Below are 18,083 nucleotides of genomic sequence, written 5' to 3'. Positions count from 1 at the left end.
GATCTTCTCCCCTAAACTACTTCTTTATTTAAATTTCAGTAAAATTTCTTTTCCTGAGCAAAATAGTGAGAAATGTCAGAATATAAGGTCTGGAAGCTCAAATCCTGTAGACAGGTGAAATATTCCATCAAAATAAATGTGCCTAAAGGCTGATATATCACTGCATGAGTAACTCTTATATCAAATTCCTCACAAATAGGACAAATTAGGCCAAAGAATGATTCAGGCATTATTTCACTAAAAAACATACAGGTTGGGTCAATATGATACCAAAAAGATGGTCACTTTCAGGACCCAAAGCCTATCAAACCAGTTGCTTAGCATAATGTAGACCAAATAAAATACATGATGGTTTGACTAAATTTTTAATTTTCTGCTTTGTAAGCTTAATATAAATCTATTTGTTCCAACATAATTTTAAGGGGGCAAGAAAATAGACTTTTAAAAATTGTGTCTTACGAAAGGACTGTAAAATCAAAAAAAAAAGGATTGCTAGTTATCACTCAGCATTTCACAACTGTTATCTGGCACAACCACATGTGAAAACATCCTTTTGGGCAGCCTGTAAAGGAAATCCCCAAATCCCTTGATGTCATTAAGTTGTTCATAATGTCTTCATGCAATGGGAGTGCCGCCTCAACCAGCCAAACAGTAATCCAAACTTCCATATTTTCCTTACGACAAATAAAAGACAATTATTTTCTCTGAAAATTATTGGTTTAGTTAGCAACTCTCTGGATCTGTTTGTAAAATGAGGGTGGTTAGGGTAGCTTTTTGCCCTAATATGGTTTTATGACTCTCTGAATGTGGGGACATTTTCTCAAGACATATGACAGGAAGAATTCAAAGGTTAAGATTTTCCTGAGAGGGAAAAAGAGATCAGTAACAGAACTAGAGAGAGAAGAGATAGATGATACCAGAGAAAAGACAGACTGGCTTCCAGCAGAAGAGATATATGGTCAAGTCCCACTTCTCTCTTTAAAGCAGCAGTCCCCAACCTTTTGGGCACCAGGGACCAGTGCTCCTATGAGAATCTAATGCCTGATGATCTGAAGTGGAGCTGAGGTGGTGATGCTAGCGCTGGGGAGCGGCTGCAAATACAGATGAACCTTTGCTCGCTGGTCTGCCACTCACCTCCCACAGTGCAGCCTCGTTCCTAACAGGCCACGGATTGGATTGGTACTACTCCATGGCCTGAGGGTTGGGATGCCCTGCTTTAAGAGGTCAGATCTAGACCCTGTGGCCAACTTCATTAACCCTTCATCTCCCTGCTTTGTCTTCCTTTGGAGAGAAAATCATTTCAAAGCTCCTGGACTTATTAACTCTTGCACATAGAGGCCTGGATTGTGAATCCAGACACCCAAGCTTTGTTCAGGCTCTGTGGGAGGCAGACCCAACCTGGAAAACGGTACATTAGCATAAAAATAAAAAGGCAAGAGTTCTGAGTGACTTACTGAGCAAATAATTCATTTCCATTAAATAAGCATTAATTGAGCATCTACCATGTGTGGAGCAGCAGAAGAACATGAGCCCTGGTCTTGTGACATCAATTCCACCTTTCTTTCCACTATACCACACTGCCTAGGCTAACCTGCCAATGTCCTACTGTTACCCCGCAAATAACACTGCATGCTTAAGTGATAGAAGCTCCGAGATTTATGGAAAGTATTATTTAAGCCTGCATGCTTTTCATGGCAGGTGTTACCAATCAACCCCCTCAGCCATTAAAAATCAAAGTGCAGCCATAGGTAAAGTAGATCCTAACGGTTCCATCAGAACCGGTGTGCATCAGAGTATCTGCAAGCAGTGCTTGTGCTCAACAGCCATAGAGCTGAAATTACAATGAATCAAGGAGAGATTGGGTGGTCAGGAAGAAAAGAGCAAATGTAAACTTTTTTTCCCCAAAATATGTCAGGAAAGGAAGAGTAGACTTATTTGAAGAAACATCACAGTTTTGTTTTGTTTTGTTTTGTTTTGTTTTGTTTTGTTTTTCAGGCTAAGGAAAAGGATCTTGAGGAGGGAAGAGATGGAATAAGTGATAGAAATGATAATAATAAATATGTACAAGAATTATTATGTGTGAAGGATTGTTCTAAGAGCTTGACATATTTAAATCAATGTAATTCGCTGAAAAATCTTATGAGGAAGGCACTGATATTATTCTGATTTTGCAGAAAAAGAAAATAAGGCACAGCTTAAACAGTCAGTTTACAAGACTGGGATTTGAACCTAGCCAGTCAGGCTCCAGAGTCCATGCTCTTAATAGTTGGGCAAATCTGCTTCTCTAGGGAAAATTTTGTGTAGGATGAGGTACACTAACGTGGTCTCGCATTCTCAAGGAGAAAAGACACTTTCTTTTTTTCCAGCAGAAAGAAATAGGGAGAGTCTAAGGGATGAAACAGAGAAATTTAGAGGATAGGGGAGAAAAGTCGAGGGCATTCACATTGGATGGTTAGGCTGATTCTTAAGATCCCTTAAGTTCAGAACCATGTTTCCAGCACAAATACAAAGAGGGAAATTACCTCCCTACTTGCTATGGCAGGTGCCATTTTCCAATTACGCTACTAGCTACAATTATTTAGATATATGTGGAAACTTGTGACTGTGCCATAGACCTGTTTTATAGTACTCACAAATATTTGTTCCTACCTGTTCTGATTTAGGCACACTTATCATTGAACAAATTTTGTAGAGACATTAATATTCTAGGATCTATCCTGGGGTTGTTCAGCTCAGACTCTGATATTTCCTGTGGAAGGAATCAAAGCTATTAGAGCAATGATCTTTAAAAATTCTGAAATGATGCTCAGTGATTTCCTTGGAGAAGTGAAGGAGCATTGATCAATCATGGAATATGGCAGAATATGGCTAGACCTTTGCATCCAGCAGCCAGTTTCAAGAGACCTAAGCTCTTGAGAAGAACCCAATTATAGAATTTCTTGAAAAGGAAGCCGGTATAGAATACCCAGTGCTAAGTCATGTGTCTCAAACTATACATGCTGGAAGAATTCAGAAAAGGTGATTAAGGTAAGAGTAATTCAGTTTCATTGAGGACTTTTAGGCACCAGCCACTTTACATGAAGTGATATGCTAGTAAATCAACTCTCAAAAAAAAAAAAAAGCTCTGGTGCAAATTTCCGTGGTGCAAATACTCCCACCATTGCCAATTTCAAGCTAACAAACCACCTCATAAATTTCCTGAATACTTAACAGTTAGCTCTAGAAAGCCAGTAGGTGCTAGCTCCAGGATACCACTTATGTTATCCTATTTCATCCCACAACAACCTTTTAACATGGGTTATCACTATTATATTCAGTATACATATTAGGAGAAATATCTAGCGTTTTAATAATTTGCCCAAATAATTTGCACAGCACTAGAATTGGGCAGAGCTCCGAGGAAAGCTCAGGCTATGCGACCCTAGTAACATCTAGCCATAGGCTCACTCCTTCTTTACCCTTAAAACAGCCATAGAGATTCAAGGTGGCAATGGTTGCCAGTCACTGACCAATCTCCACCTTGACACACTTCTGTTACAGATACATTTTCTGAGGCCCCTTCAGGCTTAGTTTATATTTCTAGGTTTTTATTGCTCAGGTGAAAACCTCTGTAGAAAAACCCATAAATGTAAAAATTTCATTTAGTATTTGAAAAATATTCTGACTCTTTGCTACATAAAGGATGGACCAACTACCGTCATGTCTGAATTTGATAGAAATTCAGAATCTCTGACTCCTGACCAGATCTACTAAATCAGAATTTGTACTTTAAAATGATCCCTAAGTGATATATATACTCATTAAAACTTAATAGGCATTACTTTAGTCTGTAACAATCATATTGGGACTCTCATATACCAAGAGTGTCTCACATTATATGTTCTTCTTGCAGTTGGCAGGGACTGGCACTGATACAATGACGCATTCAATCTTCTCCCGTCCCCTTTGTGGCTGTTAGGGGTACATTCTGTGGTCACAAAACAGAGCAACTCTGCAGAGTGACACTTAACCTTATTAGTAACTATTCCAAGCAAATGTCCAAAGGCTTCTCTGCCATTAACCTGCTTTGTAACCTCAAATTTTGTTTTTCTAACTGTACAAGAAAATTTGGAGAGCCAAGTTCAACTAGATTTCTCACAAGAATTTCCTCTCAGAAAAATTAATGCAAAAAAAAGTACTTTTTAACACTCTAGAGTCTGCCAGGAAGAGGGGGAGAGGAGGAGTGAGATTCCTGGAGCCAAACCTCTATGACATGCTAGCTTAATTCAAACCACAAGACTTCATTTGAACTTGGCCAATAATTCGTGAGTTGAAAATAGTAGGAAAAGACATGTAGCCAAAGTTAGAACTTTTCAAAAACATTTATGAGATGTTTAGCAAATTCACCATCCACACAGACATTTAAAAGCATTGTGGAATGGGTTTGTGTTATATTTTATTTTCTGCATTTTCCCAGATCCACTGGGTTGCTGAAGAAGTGGCCAAATCCAGATGCAATTGAATGTAAATCTCTAAGTTTTCCACGTGAGACGGAAATCTAGAAAGGAAACCAATGCAATTCAGAGAAAGAAAAAAAATTCAAAAATATCAACTTGAGTAAAAATAAAGACCAAATTTATTCTAATGTGTGGACACCCATGGTAATAGCAATCCCCACCAACCAGTACAGTACTAGCCTAAATACACTTAATAGGATAATAGAGTGAGAAAACCCTTTGCATTTTTCATCTGGCCAAGGTAGCCCAGCAAACCTTCCTGTTAGACAGAAGAGCAGCATTTGTCAACAGGATAGAGGGATTAAAAGAAGAGCATTCTGTCTGTCCAGTTATGTATTCTTACAGAATACAGGCTATAGTGACTAAGAATAGCATCCAAGGACTCTGAGATGCCAGGAGACCACAGAAAACGGCCTACTAAATTACCTCGAAACTGAAAACTTTCTATGACTGGAGACCATGTACCTATTTTGGTCACCACCTTATCTCTAGCACCAAGACTATTATTGCCTGATACGTAGTTAGTGCTCATTAAGTCTTTATCATATGATCGATAAGTGAAAAATCATTGTTCCAGATTAACCTAAAGGCTAAAAATTTCCTGGCACCAACTTTCCATCATGACATGCATAAAAATAAAAGTTCATAATAGCCTGGATACTAAAAATAAAAGATGAACGTAGGGCAAAGTCAGAAATGGGGTGTCCACACTAGGAGTGGGACTGTGTAGTCTCGGAGGGGAAGAAAAAGTGGAAAACTTACTGTGGAGTCAGAAGGCTTCTATCATCTACTTCACCATTCTGCCAAAAGTTGGGTTTGTCCATTTGGTTACTTAATGTTCAGCATTTAACAAACCAGTATCTATTACTGGCTACTGACTACGTGCACAGCACTATTTTAGCACTTTGAAAGACAGGAGACCTATCACTGATCTCAAACCTTCTGGGAGCTTAGAATTTAGTTGAGAGTGTAAGATTAACATTATTACATAACAAAAAAAACACAATGCAAAATATCAGCAGGCAAGGTGTCCAAGCATAATTTACGATTAAGTGCCAAATAGCATAATGTTGAAATGGTCAAACTCTTTATAAAGGAGATATATTTTAAGCTCTTTATAAAGGAGATATATTTTAAGCTATAAGAGCCCCTGACACATAAATGATAAATGTTTATTTGTTTATATGAGTGAATAGTAGATGAATGTTAAAAGGTAGGAATTGTAAGATCAAAGCAATATAAAAATTGTCTTAGGGATAACATATATTAATACATATTATATAATCTACAACTATATATTATATAACATATAACATATACTTTATATATAAAGGCATATATACCCATAGTATACAGCACATTTTCTAAGGCGACAGTTTATTTTGTTGCTTCATGAATTGAGTGAGTATAATATAAATAAATACTTGGAAATCTGAGGTGATAGACAGCATTAGTTTTCAATAGTGTTCTTCTAGGATTTTAGACAATAGAATAGGTATGAGAAAAACGGTGAAACTCTTAAGTATATAGGCTATCCCCAGAACAGGTCCCAAATAGCTTATGAATAGATTTTAAAGGAAAGGCCTTAAAAGTAGCTGAAAAACCTCTTAACTCCAAAGATAGAAGCAAGAACTCCTTTGTCTTGTGGCCCATAGTTCTTTTCCACAGTCAGTAATACTTTTTTTTTTTTTAAGTTTATTGGGGTAACATTGGTTAATACAATTATATAATTTTTGGGTGTACGTTCAGTAATACTTTTGAGCAGCCAGTGCTTCTTTATGCCCCAACTGTGTTGGTCTCATAGAAGTATCCAAACAAGATGAGAAATGATGTGAAAAGGGGAGGGGATGAGGGTGAGAGAGGAGCTTCTGGGACCGGTAGGAAAGAACACCTGTCCCTAACAAGCAAGTCTAGTTCCAAAGGGACATAAGCTAAAGCAGCCTGTAGGTTGATACAAAAGAAGGGTGATGACCAAAGGGTAAGTTGCCTCTTGGGTGATATAACAATGATGGTAATAATGAAAATGATGGTAATGATGATGATGACCTTCCAGCTTCTCTGGGCTCTTCAGAGTTCCATATTCTTCAGTGTAGCTGTGTTTCTTTTCCTTCTCCTCTGCCCTCTTTCAAATTGTGATCCATCATTAATGTTGGAAATAAGGAATAGGACTGGACCAGTCACCTAAACAGCCTTTCCTTAAAATCACCCAAGATTCTATAAAACAATACTGTCCAATAGAAATAAAATGCAAGCAACATTATTTTTTCTAGTAGGCAAGGCATATTCAAAAGTAAATACAAAGAAAATATTTTAACTTTAACGATATATTGTACTTCACCTAGTATGTCTAAAATATTATCATAATAATATATAATTAATTTAAAATTATTAGGGAGATATTTTATATTATTTGTTTAACACTAAGTCTTTAAAATCCGGTATGTATTTTACACTTCTAGTACATCTCAATTTGGATTAGCCACATTTCAAATTCTCAGTAGCCATGTGTATTAGCTGGTAGCTACCATACTGGACAGTGCAGCTCTAGAAGCTCCGAAATGATCACTTATAAGGATCCAATTAAAGTCTCCAAAAAAAGTCTTTATAAGAGTATAAATCTTATTGATGAGAACCCTACTCTTATAACCTAATCACCTCCCAAAGGCCCTCACTGGCGAATATCACATTGGGAATTAGGTTTCAACATTTGAATTAGGGAGGGCAGGGAGGGGGAGGGCACACATTCGGTCTATAGCAAGCACTGTGGAAATGATTACTTTTTAAAATCTGAATTATTTAAGTCAGTATTAATTAAAATTATAACTGAAATTACACATTAATTTCATGAATCTTAATGAAAAGTTTTAATAAAGTTGTTGACCAAAGTACTTTGAGAATGTGAAGTGCTGGTTAGTTATTAGCCTTTAAGTGGATTTTAGAATGAGAAGGTTAGAAAAAAAATTATGTGCCAATTACCATAAAATTAATTTTAATCTACAATTATGTATCATCAAGTCTACTTAGTAAAAGGGAAAAAGAGAAATATTATAATATTGAAAGTTTTGTTTGAATAGATCCTGAAACTTTTGACTTTGTGAACTTTTATTTGGTATAAGAATTTATAGATTTGGAAAAGTTTTTGGTAGAGAACTGCATTTGTTCACTTGAAGTTGTAACCATGTTTATTCTAAGAGATTGCTTTTTCTCGTGAGTCTTATGAATAATTAACCTACTAATTAATTTCTTTGGTCTACATTTAATTAACTCAACCAGGAAAAGAAAACTATGCATATCCTTCTAAAAGCAGAAACAAACCTAAAAGCATTTTTCAGGTAATAGATAACAGACTTCAACATATTTCTTTAAAACCAGTGCATAATCTCAATTTTCCGCAATAGCACTTTTCATACATTATTGAATTTTAATTCTCACAACAACCTTATAAGATAACTATTTTTATCCTCATTTATAACTGAGGTTAAGTAATCTGCTCAGTATTACAGAGCTAGAAGCATGCTCGAGCTAAAAACTTAGGCTGTCTGACACCCAAGCCCCTAGCAACTGCCTACACTGCCACCATTATTGCTCTCACTTGAGAGCATTGTGGGGAAAACTCTGGTTTCACCAGAATAAAATGTAGAACTACCTAAAATCTTTCTGCAGGTTCATCCTTTGTTCATAGCCCAATCAGGATATTATTGTGGCAACACATGACAACGCACCTGAAATTCTCAAACATATGGCTTATTATTTACAGGGGAAAATTTCAAGGTCACTAGAAATTCTTACCAGAAAGTTCTTAATATGAAATTACCCCAACAACCAATGGTTAATTGGTTTCTAATGTAACATTGTCAGTGAGAAAGTCATCGGCTTGGGCAAGGAAAGCCCTTCAACGACGTCCTTCATTCACTAAATATTTATTGAGCACCTACTTTGTAGTGGACTGTGCTAGACTGCAGGGACACAGAGTGGACAAAGCAGATGACAGCCCTGCTCTTAGGAAGTTTACCCTCTAGTAGAGAAGTGTCTTAATTTAGGTTTCCCCTAAAGTAGACCCTGGAACAATGATTCCAATGCAAATAGCTTATTAAGAAGTGCGAGAATACCAGTAGTAAAGAGGGGAAAGACGCACAGGAAGGAGAAAACGGCAGCCAAAAAAAGTATGTTATTATACCAGTTATCAAAGATGGCAATGGAGCTTATTTCTGAAAGGGAAACTTCAGGAAATTGCATAAAACAGCATGCAATTTACATCGAAGGGCAAGGCGGCTGGGACCTACAGACCAGCTCCCAAGAGTCACTGATTGAGGGCATCTGTAGGTTGGGGAGGAGGGATGATTAGTTCCCTGGCACTTCTGACCTGTCCCCAAAGCTGGCAAAGTGGCCTTCTGCATTTTGGATAAATGCCCTCAAACCAAAATACAGGTACACATATATGAAAGTCCGCTGAAGCACATTGAAAAGTCAAGAGATTGACAGCACAGGCTACAGGGAGACAGATAATGAAAGCATATGGAAGCACAAGTTAATTACAGATAGTGACAATTATAAGAAGGGAAAAATTAGGACATTTTATTAACTGTAATTGAGGGTGGGCAAGAAGGCAGCTGCTACTTTAGATGGAACATGGAGGTGGGAGAAGTCCTCTCTGAGCCGAGCCCTGGGTGGTAAGAAGCAGCTCACCATAGGAAGACTCAAGGGAACAGAGGTCAGACCAACACTAAGCAAAGTGTGGGCCACAGCTGGTGCCAGTCCAGGAACTGCTTGTCACCAGTTCCAGACAACGTAAGTACAAAAATGAGGTTACTGTATTTTTCATCCAAGGTTGGGAATCAGTGCATTTAGACGGCCAACTTAAATAATGCATGAACTTTCTACTGCATGGTGAGTCGGTGCCCTTAACCCCAGAGTTGTTCAAGAGTCAACTGTAATTCTAAATGTAACCACTTAGGAATGGTTATTATAGCTGTTATTATAGCCTGTGGTGAAGTACTCGTGTCATTAAATATGGTGTAGACCAGTTTGGGTGTTACCAAACATGGAAAGTCATGCACGGTAGAATAGTGTTAACTATGTGATATTTTAAGGTCAATTTGTCAACTATAATCTAAAAGTGTATAAAAATTTTGTACAAGTACTATTTGAAAAGTAAGCATTTATTTATTTTTAAAACTTGCTATTTGCAATCATTTTAATTTTTAACAAATACATTTTAAAATTTAGAATAATGTTATTAAATTATAGAAATAAAATTTGTATGTTTATTCTTTCAGGTTAATTGAGATATAATTTACATGTAGTAATATTCACCCCTTTGAGGTATTTAGTTCTATGAGTTTGACAAATGAATATAGAATGTATAACTATCACCACAATCCAGATATAGAGTATTTCTATCACTCCAGATGTTCTCTCCAACACCTTTGTAGTCCATTTCCTCCCCTAGAAAGCAGTCCTCTGATTTCTATCCCTGTATTTTTTGCCAGAATGTCTTTTAATGGAATCATGCAGTATGTAGCCTTTTGTGTCTGGCTTCTTTCACTCAGCATAATGTATTTAAGATTCATGCATTTGTTGCATATGTCAGTACTTTGTTCCTTTTTATTGCCAAATAGTATACCATCATGTAGATATAACATAGTGTCTTCCTTCATTCCCCAGTTGATGAACATTTGGGTCGTTTTCAGGTTTTGATGATAATAAAGCTGCTATAAACATTCACATACAGGTATTTGTGAAAACAGATGTTTTCATTTCTCTTAAGTAAATGCCAGTGAGTTGGATTGCTGGACCATATTTATGTTTAACTTTATAAGAAACTGCCAGACTGTTTTCTAAAATGACTGTGTCATTTTGATTCCCAGGAGCAATGTGTCAGTTTCCAGTATCTTCACCAGCACGCAGTGTGTTTTAGTTTTTTTTAAGCTATTCCAATAGGTGTTTAGTGATATTTCATTGTGATTTTAATTTATACTTTCATAATGAATAATAATGCTAAACATCTTTTTGTGCGTTTGTTTGCCATCTCTATCTCTTCTTTGGTGGCATATCTGTTCAAATCTTTGTCTTTTATAAAATTTTTTAAAAATTTTATTTTATTGTTAGTTTCAAGTATACAGTACCTTGGTTAGACATTTATATAGTTTATAAAACAATACCCCTAATTGCTCTTTCTCTTCTCTGGTTCTCAACCTAGCCATTACATTAATGCTAACTGTATTCCCTATGCTGTGCTCCCCATACCCAAGACCACCTATCAACTACTAATTTGTACTTCTTTAACCCTTCACCCCCTTCTCCTAACCCCCTAACTCCCTTCCCCTCTGCCCATCACCAGACTATCCTCTATATTTGTGAGTCTGTTTTTAATTAGTTTGTTTTTTTCGTTCCTTAGATTCCGCATATAAGTGAAATCATATGGTATTTATCTTTCTCTGTCAGACTTATTTCACTCAGCATAATAACCTTTAGGGCTATCCATGTCATCGAGAAAGGTAGGATTTCATTTTTTTAATAGCTGAATAATATTCCATTGTATATATATATCATCATTTCTTTATCCAATCGTCTGTTGATGGGCATTTAGATTACTTCCATATCTTGGCTATTGCGAATAGAGCTGCAGTGAACATAGGGGTGCATAGATCTTTACAGATTACTATTTTGGTTTTCTTTGGATAAATACCAGAAGCGCAATTGCTGGGTCAAAAGTATATCCATTTTTAATTTTTGAGAAAACTCTTGACTGTTTTTTATAATGACTATACCAAGTTTCAATCCCACCAACAGTGTATGAGGGTTCCCTTTTCTCCGCATCCTCGCCAACACTTGTTGTTCTTTGATTTATTGATGCTAGCCATTCTGACAGGAGTGAGATGATATCTCACTGTGGTTTTAATTTGTGTTTCTTTGATAATTAGTGACCTTGAACATCTTTTTATACTTCTATTGGCCATCTATATTTCCTCTTTGGAAAAATATCTGCTCAGGTCTTCTGCCCATTTTTTAATTGGATTGTTTGGTTCTTTTTGTGTTGAGTTGTATGAGTTCTTTATATATTTTGTATATTAACCCCTTATCAGATGTATCATAAACAAATATCTTTTCCCATTCAGTTGTTGTCTTTCTGTTTTGTTGATGGTTTCCTTTGCTGTGCAAAACCTTTTTAGTTTGATGTAGTCCTATTTTGTTTTGTTTTCTTTTCTTTTTATTTCCCTTGCCTGAGAAGATATGTCAAAAAAAAAAAAAATTACTAGTAACAAAATCAGGGAGATTTCTGCCTATGTTTTCTTCTAGAAGTGTTATGGTTTCGAGTCTTACATTTAAATCTTTAATCCATTTTGAGTCTATTCTTGTACATGGTGTATCTGACATGTATCTGTCCAATTTTCCCAACACTGTTTATTGAACAGACTGTTTTTACCCTATTGTATATTCTTTCCTCGTTTGTCATATATTAAATGAGAGTATAGGTGTGGATTTATTTCTGGGCTCTCTATTTTGTTCCATTAATCAGTTTATCTGTTCTTATGCCAATACCATGCTGATTTGATTACTGTAGCCATGGCTATTCAGGGTCTTTTATGGTTCCATATAAATTTTAAAATTATTTGTTCTAGCTCTCTGAAAAAAAAATGCCATTGGTATTTTGATAGGGATTTCATCGAATCTATAAATTGCTTTGGGTAGTATGGCCATTTTAACAATGTTGATTCTTCCTACCCATGAGCACAGTATATGCTTTCATTTATTTGTTTCTTCTTCAATTTCTTTTTTTAATGACTTACAGTTTTCTGAGAACAGATCTTTTACCTCATCGCTCTCCCAGGCAAGGCTGTTCAGGGAACTCGCCGCACCTTCTCCCCTCCCCTTTCTCCTACAGAGAGCTCTGGCTATGAGAGGCAGCTTCTTCGTTTCTCCCAGTCCACCACCGGACACCCAGAATTCTGACCTGTGGTAGCTCTTATGCGCAGATCCCACACTCAAATGTGCCAGTATGCAGTTTGGTGTTCTTTGTTGAGTTTTAGATGTTCAGCTTATTGTCGTTTCAAGGGGAGTGATGTGGGGACGTCTCTCACTCTACCATGTTTCTCTAAACTCTCAGTGTATGATCTTTTTAATGTATTGCTGAATTCAGTTTGCTAATATTTTGTTGAGGATTTTTGCATCGATGTTCATAAGAGATATTGGCCTATAGTTTTCATTTTTTGTAATGTCTTTGTCTGGTTTTAGAAGGTAATGGTAGCCTCATAAAAGGAGTTAGGCTGCCATCCCTATTCTTGAATTTTTTGGAATAGTTTGAGAAGATAGGTGTTAATTTTTCTTTGAATGTTTGGTATGAATATTCACCTATGAAGCCATCTGATCCAGGACTTTTGTTTGGGGGGAGGTTTTTGATTACTGATTCGATTTCATTGGTGGTAATCAGTTGGTTCAGATTTTCTGTTTCTTCTTGACTAGATCTTGAGAGGGTGTATGTTTCTAGGAATGTATCCATTTTTTCCACATTGTCCAGTTTGTTGTCATATAATTCCTCGTAGTATTTTCTTATGATCCTTTGTATTTCTGTGGAGTCCATAGTTATTTCTCCTCTGTCATTTCTGATTTTATTTATTCGAGTCTTCTCTCTTTTTTCCTTGATGAGTCTGGTTAAGGGTTTGTCCATTTTGTTTATCCTTTCAAAGAACCAGCTCTTGGTTTCATTAATCTTTTTTTGTATTGTTTTTCTAAACCCTATTTCGTTTATTTCTACTCTGATCTTTATTATTTTCTTCCTTCTACTCACTTTGGGCTTTGTTTGCTGTTCTTTTTCTAGTTCTTTTAAGTGTAAGGATAGATTGTTTATTTGCGCTTTTTCTTGTATCCTGAGGTAGGCCTGTATTGCTATGAATTTCCCTCGTAGGACTGCTTTCACTGTGTCCCATAGATTTTGAGTCGTTGTGTTTTCATTGCCATTTGTCTCTAGGTACTTTTTGATTTCTTCCTTGATCTCATTGTTTACCCATTCATTGTTTAGTAGCATGTTATTTAGCCTCCATGTGTTTGTGTGTTTTCCTATTTTTTTCTTGTAGTTGATTTCTAGTTTCATACCATTGTAATTAGAGAATATGGTTGATATGATTTTAATCTTCTTAAATTTATTGAGAAGCTTGTCTTTTTTATTACTAAGTTTTGAGAATTATTGTGTATTCTGTATATAAGTCCTTTATTGATATGTTTACAAAATTTTCTCTTTTTCTGATTTGTCTTTTCATTTTTTGGCCAGCATCTCCCAAAGAACAAATGTTTTAAAATATGACAAAATACAGTTATAGTGCCTACTGTAATTGAGAAAATGAATTTTTAATTTTATTTAATTTTAATTAAAAATAGCTATCTGTGGCTAGTGGCTACCATATTAGATAGCACAGCCTACTAATGCCTAAATGAATTTTTAATGAACAATGTGTACATTTTTTTTTGTTTTGATTACATCTATTGACATATAACTTTATGTCTGCTGAATCTAACAAAAATTGGGGTTTGCATTCTTTAAACCTTATTTTTTCTTTTAATTTTTCTATTATTAATTTTTATCAGATTTTATTAATGGATTGGTCCCTGATGTTTTGGAAATTTAAAAACCTGGTTCTTTGCCATAGATAGTCTGAGAAGCACTGAGCTAGCCAGACGTCATAACATGGACAAAGGTCCTCTCTCTCTGTCAGAGTATTCTCATTGTATTTTCATTCCCTTACCAGAGAGAAAAACCTCTCTGAAATGGTGGCATTTGAACTGGGGAGAGGCCATTTCAAATGGAGGGACAGAATAGCAAAATTTTGGACGATTGGGAAAGGGCATGGGATGTTCAAAGAACAGAAAGGAGACCAGTAATGGCTGAATATGAGAATGGGGGAAGGGCGGTGAGCGATGAGCTGAAGAGGAAGCCAAGAGCTGAGTTTTGCAGTCACACAGACCTTCTCCTCCTTTCCCCTCCTGCACTATAGATAAGAGTTAATGAACCACAGGCACCCGATATTGTGAACAAGTGTGTGAATATGTATAGATTAAGGCCTTATTCAAAGTGCTCTTGAAGAAACAACCAAATGTTATCTTACACTTGGCTTTGGTTGTATAGAAAAAGTATCTTGTTTTCAGCCCAAGAAGTGGGCTGAACAAGAGCTCTCATAAGAAGTCAAGGGGTAAGATTCCCATGCCACAGAGTAAGACCGAGTTTCAAAAAGGTATGTAACTTGCCCAAATCACAAAGCTAACAACAACAAAAACTTAAGTTCATGTTCCTTCTACTCTATTTGATTGCTTTTCTTCCAAATGAGCCCCAAACACCCCTTTTACAAACATGAAATTGTCTATTTTAATTCGATTTTGGTAATGATTAAATGGACACAGAAATGTAACAATTACAGAGATTTTGCATTAATTTGAGAGTTTCTCCTCTAATTAGTTACTTGAGGCTGCTGTAACAAATTAGTACAAATTTGGTTGCTGAACACACGAAAATTTATTCTCTCACAGTTCTAGAGACCAGAACTTCAAAATCAAAGTGTCAACAGTGCTGTACTCCCTCCCAAGGCTCTAGGGAACAAGTTGTTCCTTGCCTCTTCCAGCTTCTAGTGACTACATGTGTACCTTGACTTGTGGCTGCACTACTACAATCTCTGGTCACATGGCCTGCCCTTCTTGTATATCTCTTATAAGAACATTTGTCCTTGGATTTAAGATCCACTCAGATAATCCAGGTTGATTTCAACTCAAGATCCTTAATTTATTTACATATGTAAAGACCCCTTTTCCAAATAAGGTCATATTTGCAGGTTCTGAGGATTATGATGTGGGCACATCTTTTCCAGGAACCACCACTGAATGCACTACACCCTCCCTGGGCTTCAGCCTGGAAACTCTCCCCAGGTGCTCAGCTAGCCACTCATCAGGCTCAGCTCATTTGTTTCTCTCCTCCCAGGGATCGCTGACCTACACTACACTGCTTGCTGTGTAAAAACCCTTGCTTCAGATATTTTGCCCAATTTTCTAGTTGTTTAAACAGAAGGCTAAATCCAGTCCCTATTATTCCAGTATAGCCAGAAGCAGAAGTTCATCCAAGTGTTTAGGTTCATTGAGTGTGGAGAACTTTTCATGTCTTGCCCATGGCTGCACCACCAGTGCCTGTAGAAATGAATGGAGCATAATAATCCTTCCATAGCAATTGATGAATTAATGAACAAATGAACGAAAAGTAAGTCAATCTAAATCCTTTATTTTTATATTATTTAGGACCAAGTGACTAAAATTCCTTTACCCCTGTCAGTTGGATGAGTTTGAGCCACCCCTCCTTAGCTGCATATCTGCTAGAAGTAAGTTATTTTCTTCCCCAATTCACTCTCAGCCCCCTCAGTTTGGCTTTCATGGTTAATGCAAAACACTGGCATTGGGAAATTTGAGAGATTTACCTACAGAGTACATTTTAGGAAACAATTTATAAGAAGTAGGTTCTGCCTGTGTTTTATATAAAAAGAACCTAGTACACATTGTGGGAAGGGGCTGATATGGGGAAGTTAAATGATTACACATTTGTCACAGGAAACTGAGGCTGGACAATGTGTTGATGGAAAATAAATGATGGAGCATTGAAAAGATAGGAGAGGCAAGAAGCTTGTGTATCAAAGAACACAATTTATAAATTACATCAGTTCATATCAAAACAAATGTAGTCATATATGAAGAAAAATAGTTTCTGCTTTCATTTCCACATTCACACTAATTTAACTAATTTAACTAATTAAGTTAAAAAAGGAAACAGTTATTACCATTATCAACAGCATTTATTAGAGCATCTGTTATATGGCTGTTTGACTTACTCAAAAATCTGATTGTATCTTGAACGTAGAGCTTTGTTAGTTTGGTTTGAATTTATTAGATTTTAATTATAAGTATAAAATAATAGACAGCTGTTATAATAAGCCTAAAAATACAGAGGTGGAAAAGAAAACAAGTTAGAAATCTCCTACTTTAATTGCAATCCTGAGGTAACCAATATTAACAGTTTGGTGTGTATCTTTCTGTATCTTCCTTGGTGTGCCTATGAACATATGTTAACATATTTACATATATATTAAGTGGTTGCTAGTTTTATAAAAATGTAATTTTTATATATAAAAATTATTTTATATATAAACTTATTTTATATATTTTATGTATATAGAATGTAAATATAATTATATATAAATATAATTTTTCTGTATAATTTATTTTATATATAAAAGTAAAAATACGTAATTTGTATTTTTTTATTTAACAGTAAATTGGAGACATCTCTCCAGACAAATATATACAGTTTTACATCAGATTTTTTAATCTAAAGTATGAATTTACTACCATTTATCCAACTGCTCCTCAAATGATGTACATTCTGGTGATTTTCAGGTTTTTGCTACCAAATATAATACTGCACTAAACACACTTGTGATTGCAGCCTGTTTTAATTTTATCATCATGGATATCTGAGACTTGAAATATAACATTTCTAATGCCACTTCCTTTCCTCCCATTCTCCCTGTCATTTGGAGAATGGAACTGAAGGGAGACTGAAGATGAGCTGTGAAAGCCAATACGGCACATGGCTAGCAACCTCCTGCTACGATATTTACATCCTATTCCATTGAGGTGGCACTCTCTGCTCACATGACCCAAATGCAGTTCGCGCTCCACCAAGAACACAGCTGAATCCTAACTGCATTGGCAGCTTTGCACATGCTCTGTCTGGCCCTGTGAATCCTCATTCACCCATTGAGATTTCTGTTGATTTAAAGCAACATTCCAGCTGCTGAAGCTCTGTGACCTCTAGAGTTTTCATGGCCCAGATTTAAGGCAGGCGACCCCCAAGAATACTGTTTTTCAGGATCTGAGTTTTTTTGTATATTTGGTCGGGGGTGGAGGGTATGTAATACTTCACACAAATATAGCTGACGAATGAGGCTGTGAGAAGTAACTCTTTTCCTGGCGGGTATTGTAGGAAAAACATTTACCTATTTCTATCATTTGCCTCGACAACAAGCTGCAGCTCTAATGCACATTTAATTCCCAAACAGAGGTCTTGGCAAGTGATGCTGTATCTGACTGTTGTGTTGACTGTAACGTGTGAGATGCTGTTTTCTCCTCTCTAGAGACCTGGATGCTTTTTGCCATTCTGATGGTAAATGATGCGACAGGCAACCATGGATTTCAGCACTCCATCTGTGTTTGATCAGCAAAAAGGTAAAACTGCTGCTTTAACATATCCTTTGGCTTTTTTGCATCTTTATTCCAACAGTAGTGATTTGCAGTTGTAAGGGGAGAGGAAGGGGGTGTGTGTGTGTGTGTGTGTGTGTGTGTGTGTGTGTGTCGTGGAAAGAGGATTTCACATAGAAAACAAACCTGTTCTAAATAAGCTTGTGATCTGTTTGTCTTGTTAAAGTGCTCTTGCCTACAAATTTTAAAAAATTAGGTTTCAAGCATACCAGCTATTTCAGATAGTATCATCTTCATTCTCATTTGTTTTGTTTTCAAATCTCTGAAAATATATTAGAGTAAGTAAAATAAAAAGAAACA

General features: G+C 36.2%; 1 protein-coding gene across 1 annotated transcript in view; it reads left to right on the top strand.

The window, feature by feature from the left end:
- The first annotated feature begins 17,247 nt into the window (after positions 1 to 17,247).
- ANKRD55 (ankyrin repeat domain 55) overlaps positions 17,248 to 18,083 on the top strand; it is a 78,101-nt gene continuing 77,265 nt past the window's right edge. The window contains 2 exon segments of the mRNA XM_039869963.1: positions 17,248 to 17,363; positions 17,660 to 17,750. Of these exon segments, the coding sequence (XP_039725897.1) occupies positions 17,693 to 17,750 (58 nt within the window). The 5' untranslated portion in view covers positions 17,248 to 17,363; positions 17,660 to 17,692.

The sequence above is a fragment of the Pteropus medius genome, unplaced genomic scaffold (genome assembly GCF_902729225.1).
Source record: "Pteropus medius unplaced genomic scaffold, Ma_sr-lr_union100, whole genome shotgun sequence".
Lineage (NCBI taxonomy): Eukaryota > Metazoa > Chordata > Mammalia > Chiroptera > Pteropodidae > Pteropus > Pteropus medius.
The sequence above is the reverse complement of the archived record's forward strand: the minus strand, read 5'-3'. Positions and strand labels throughout refer to the sequence as shown.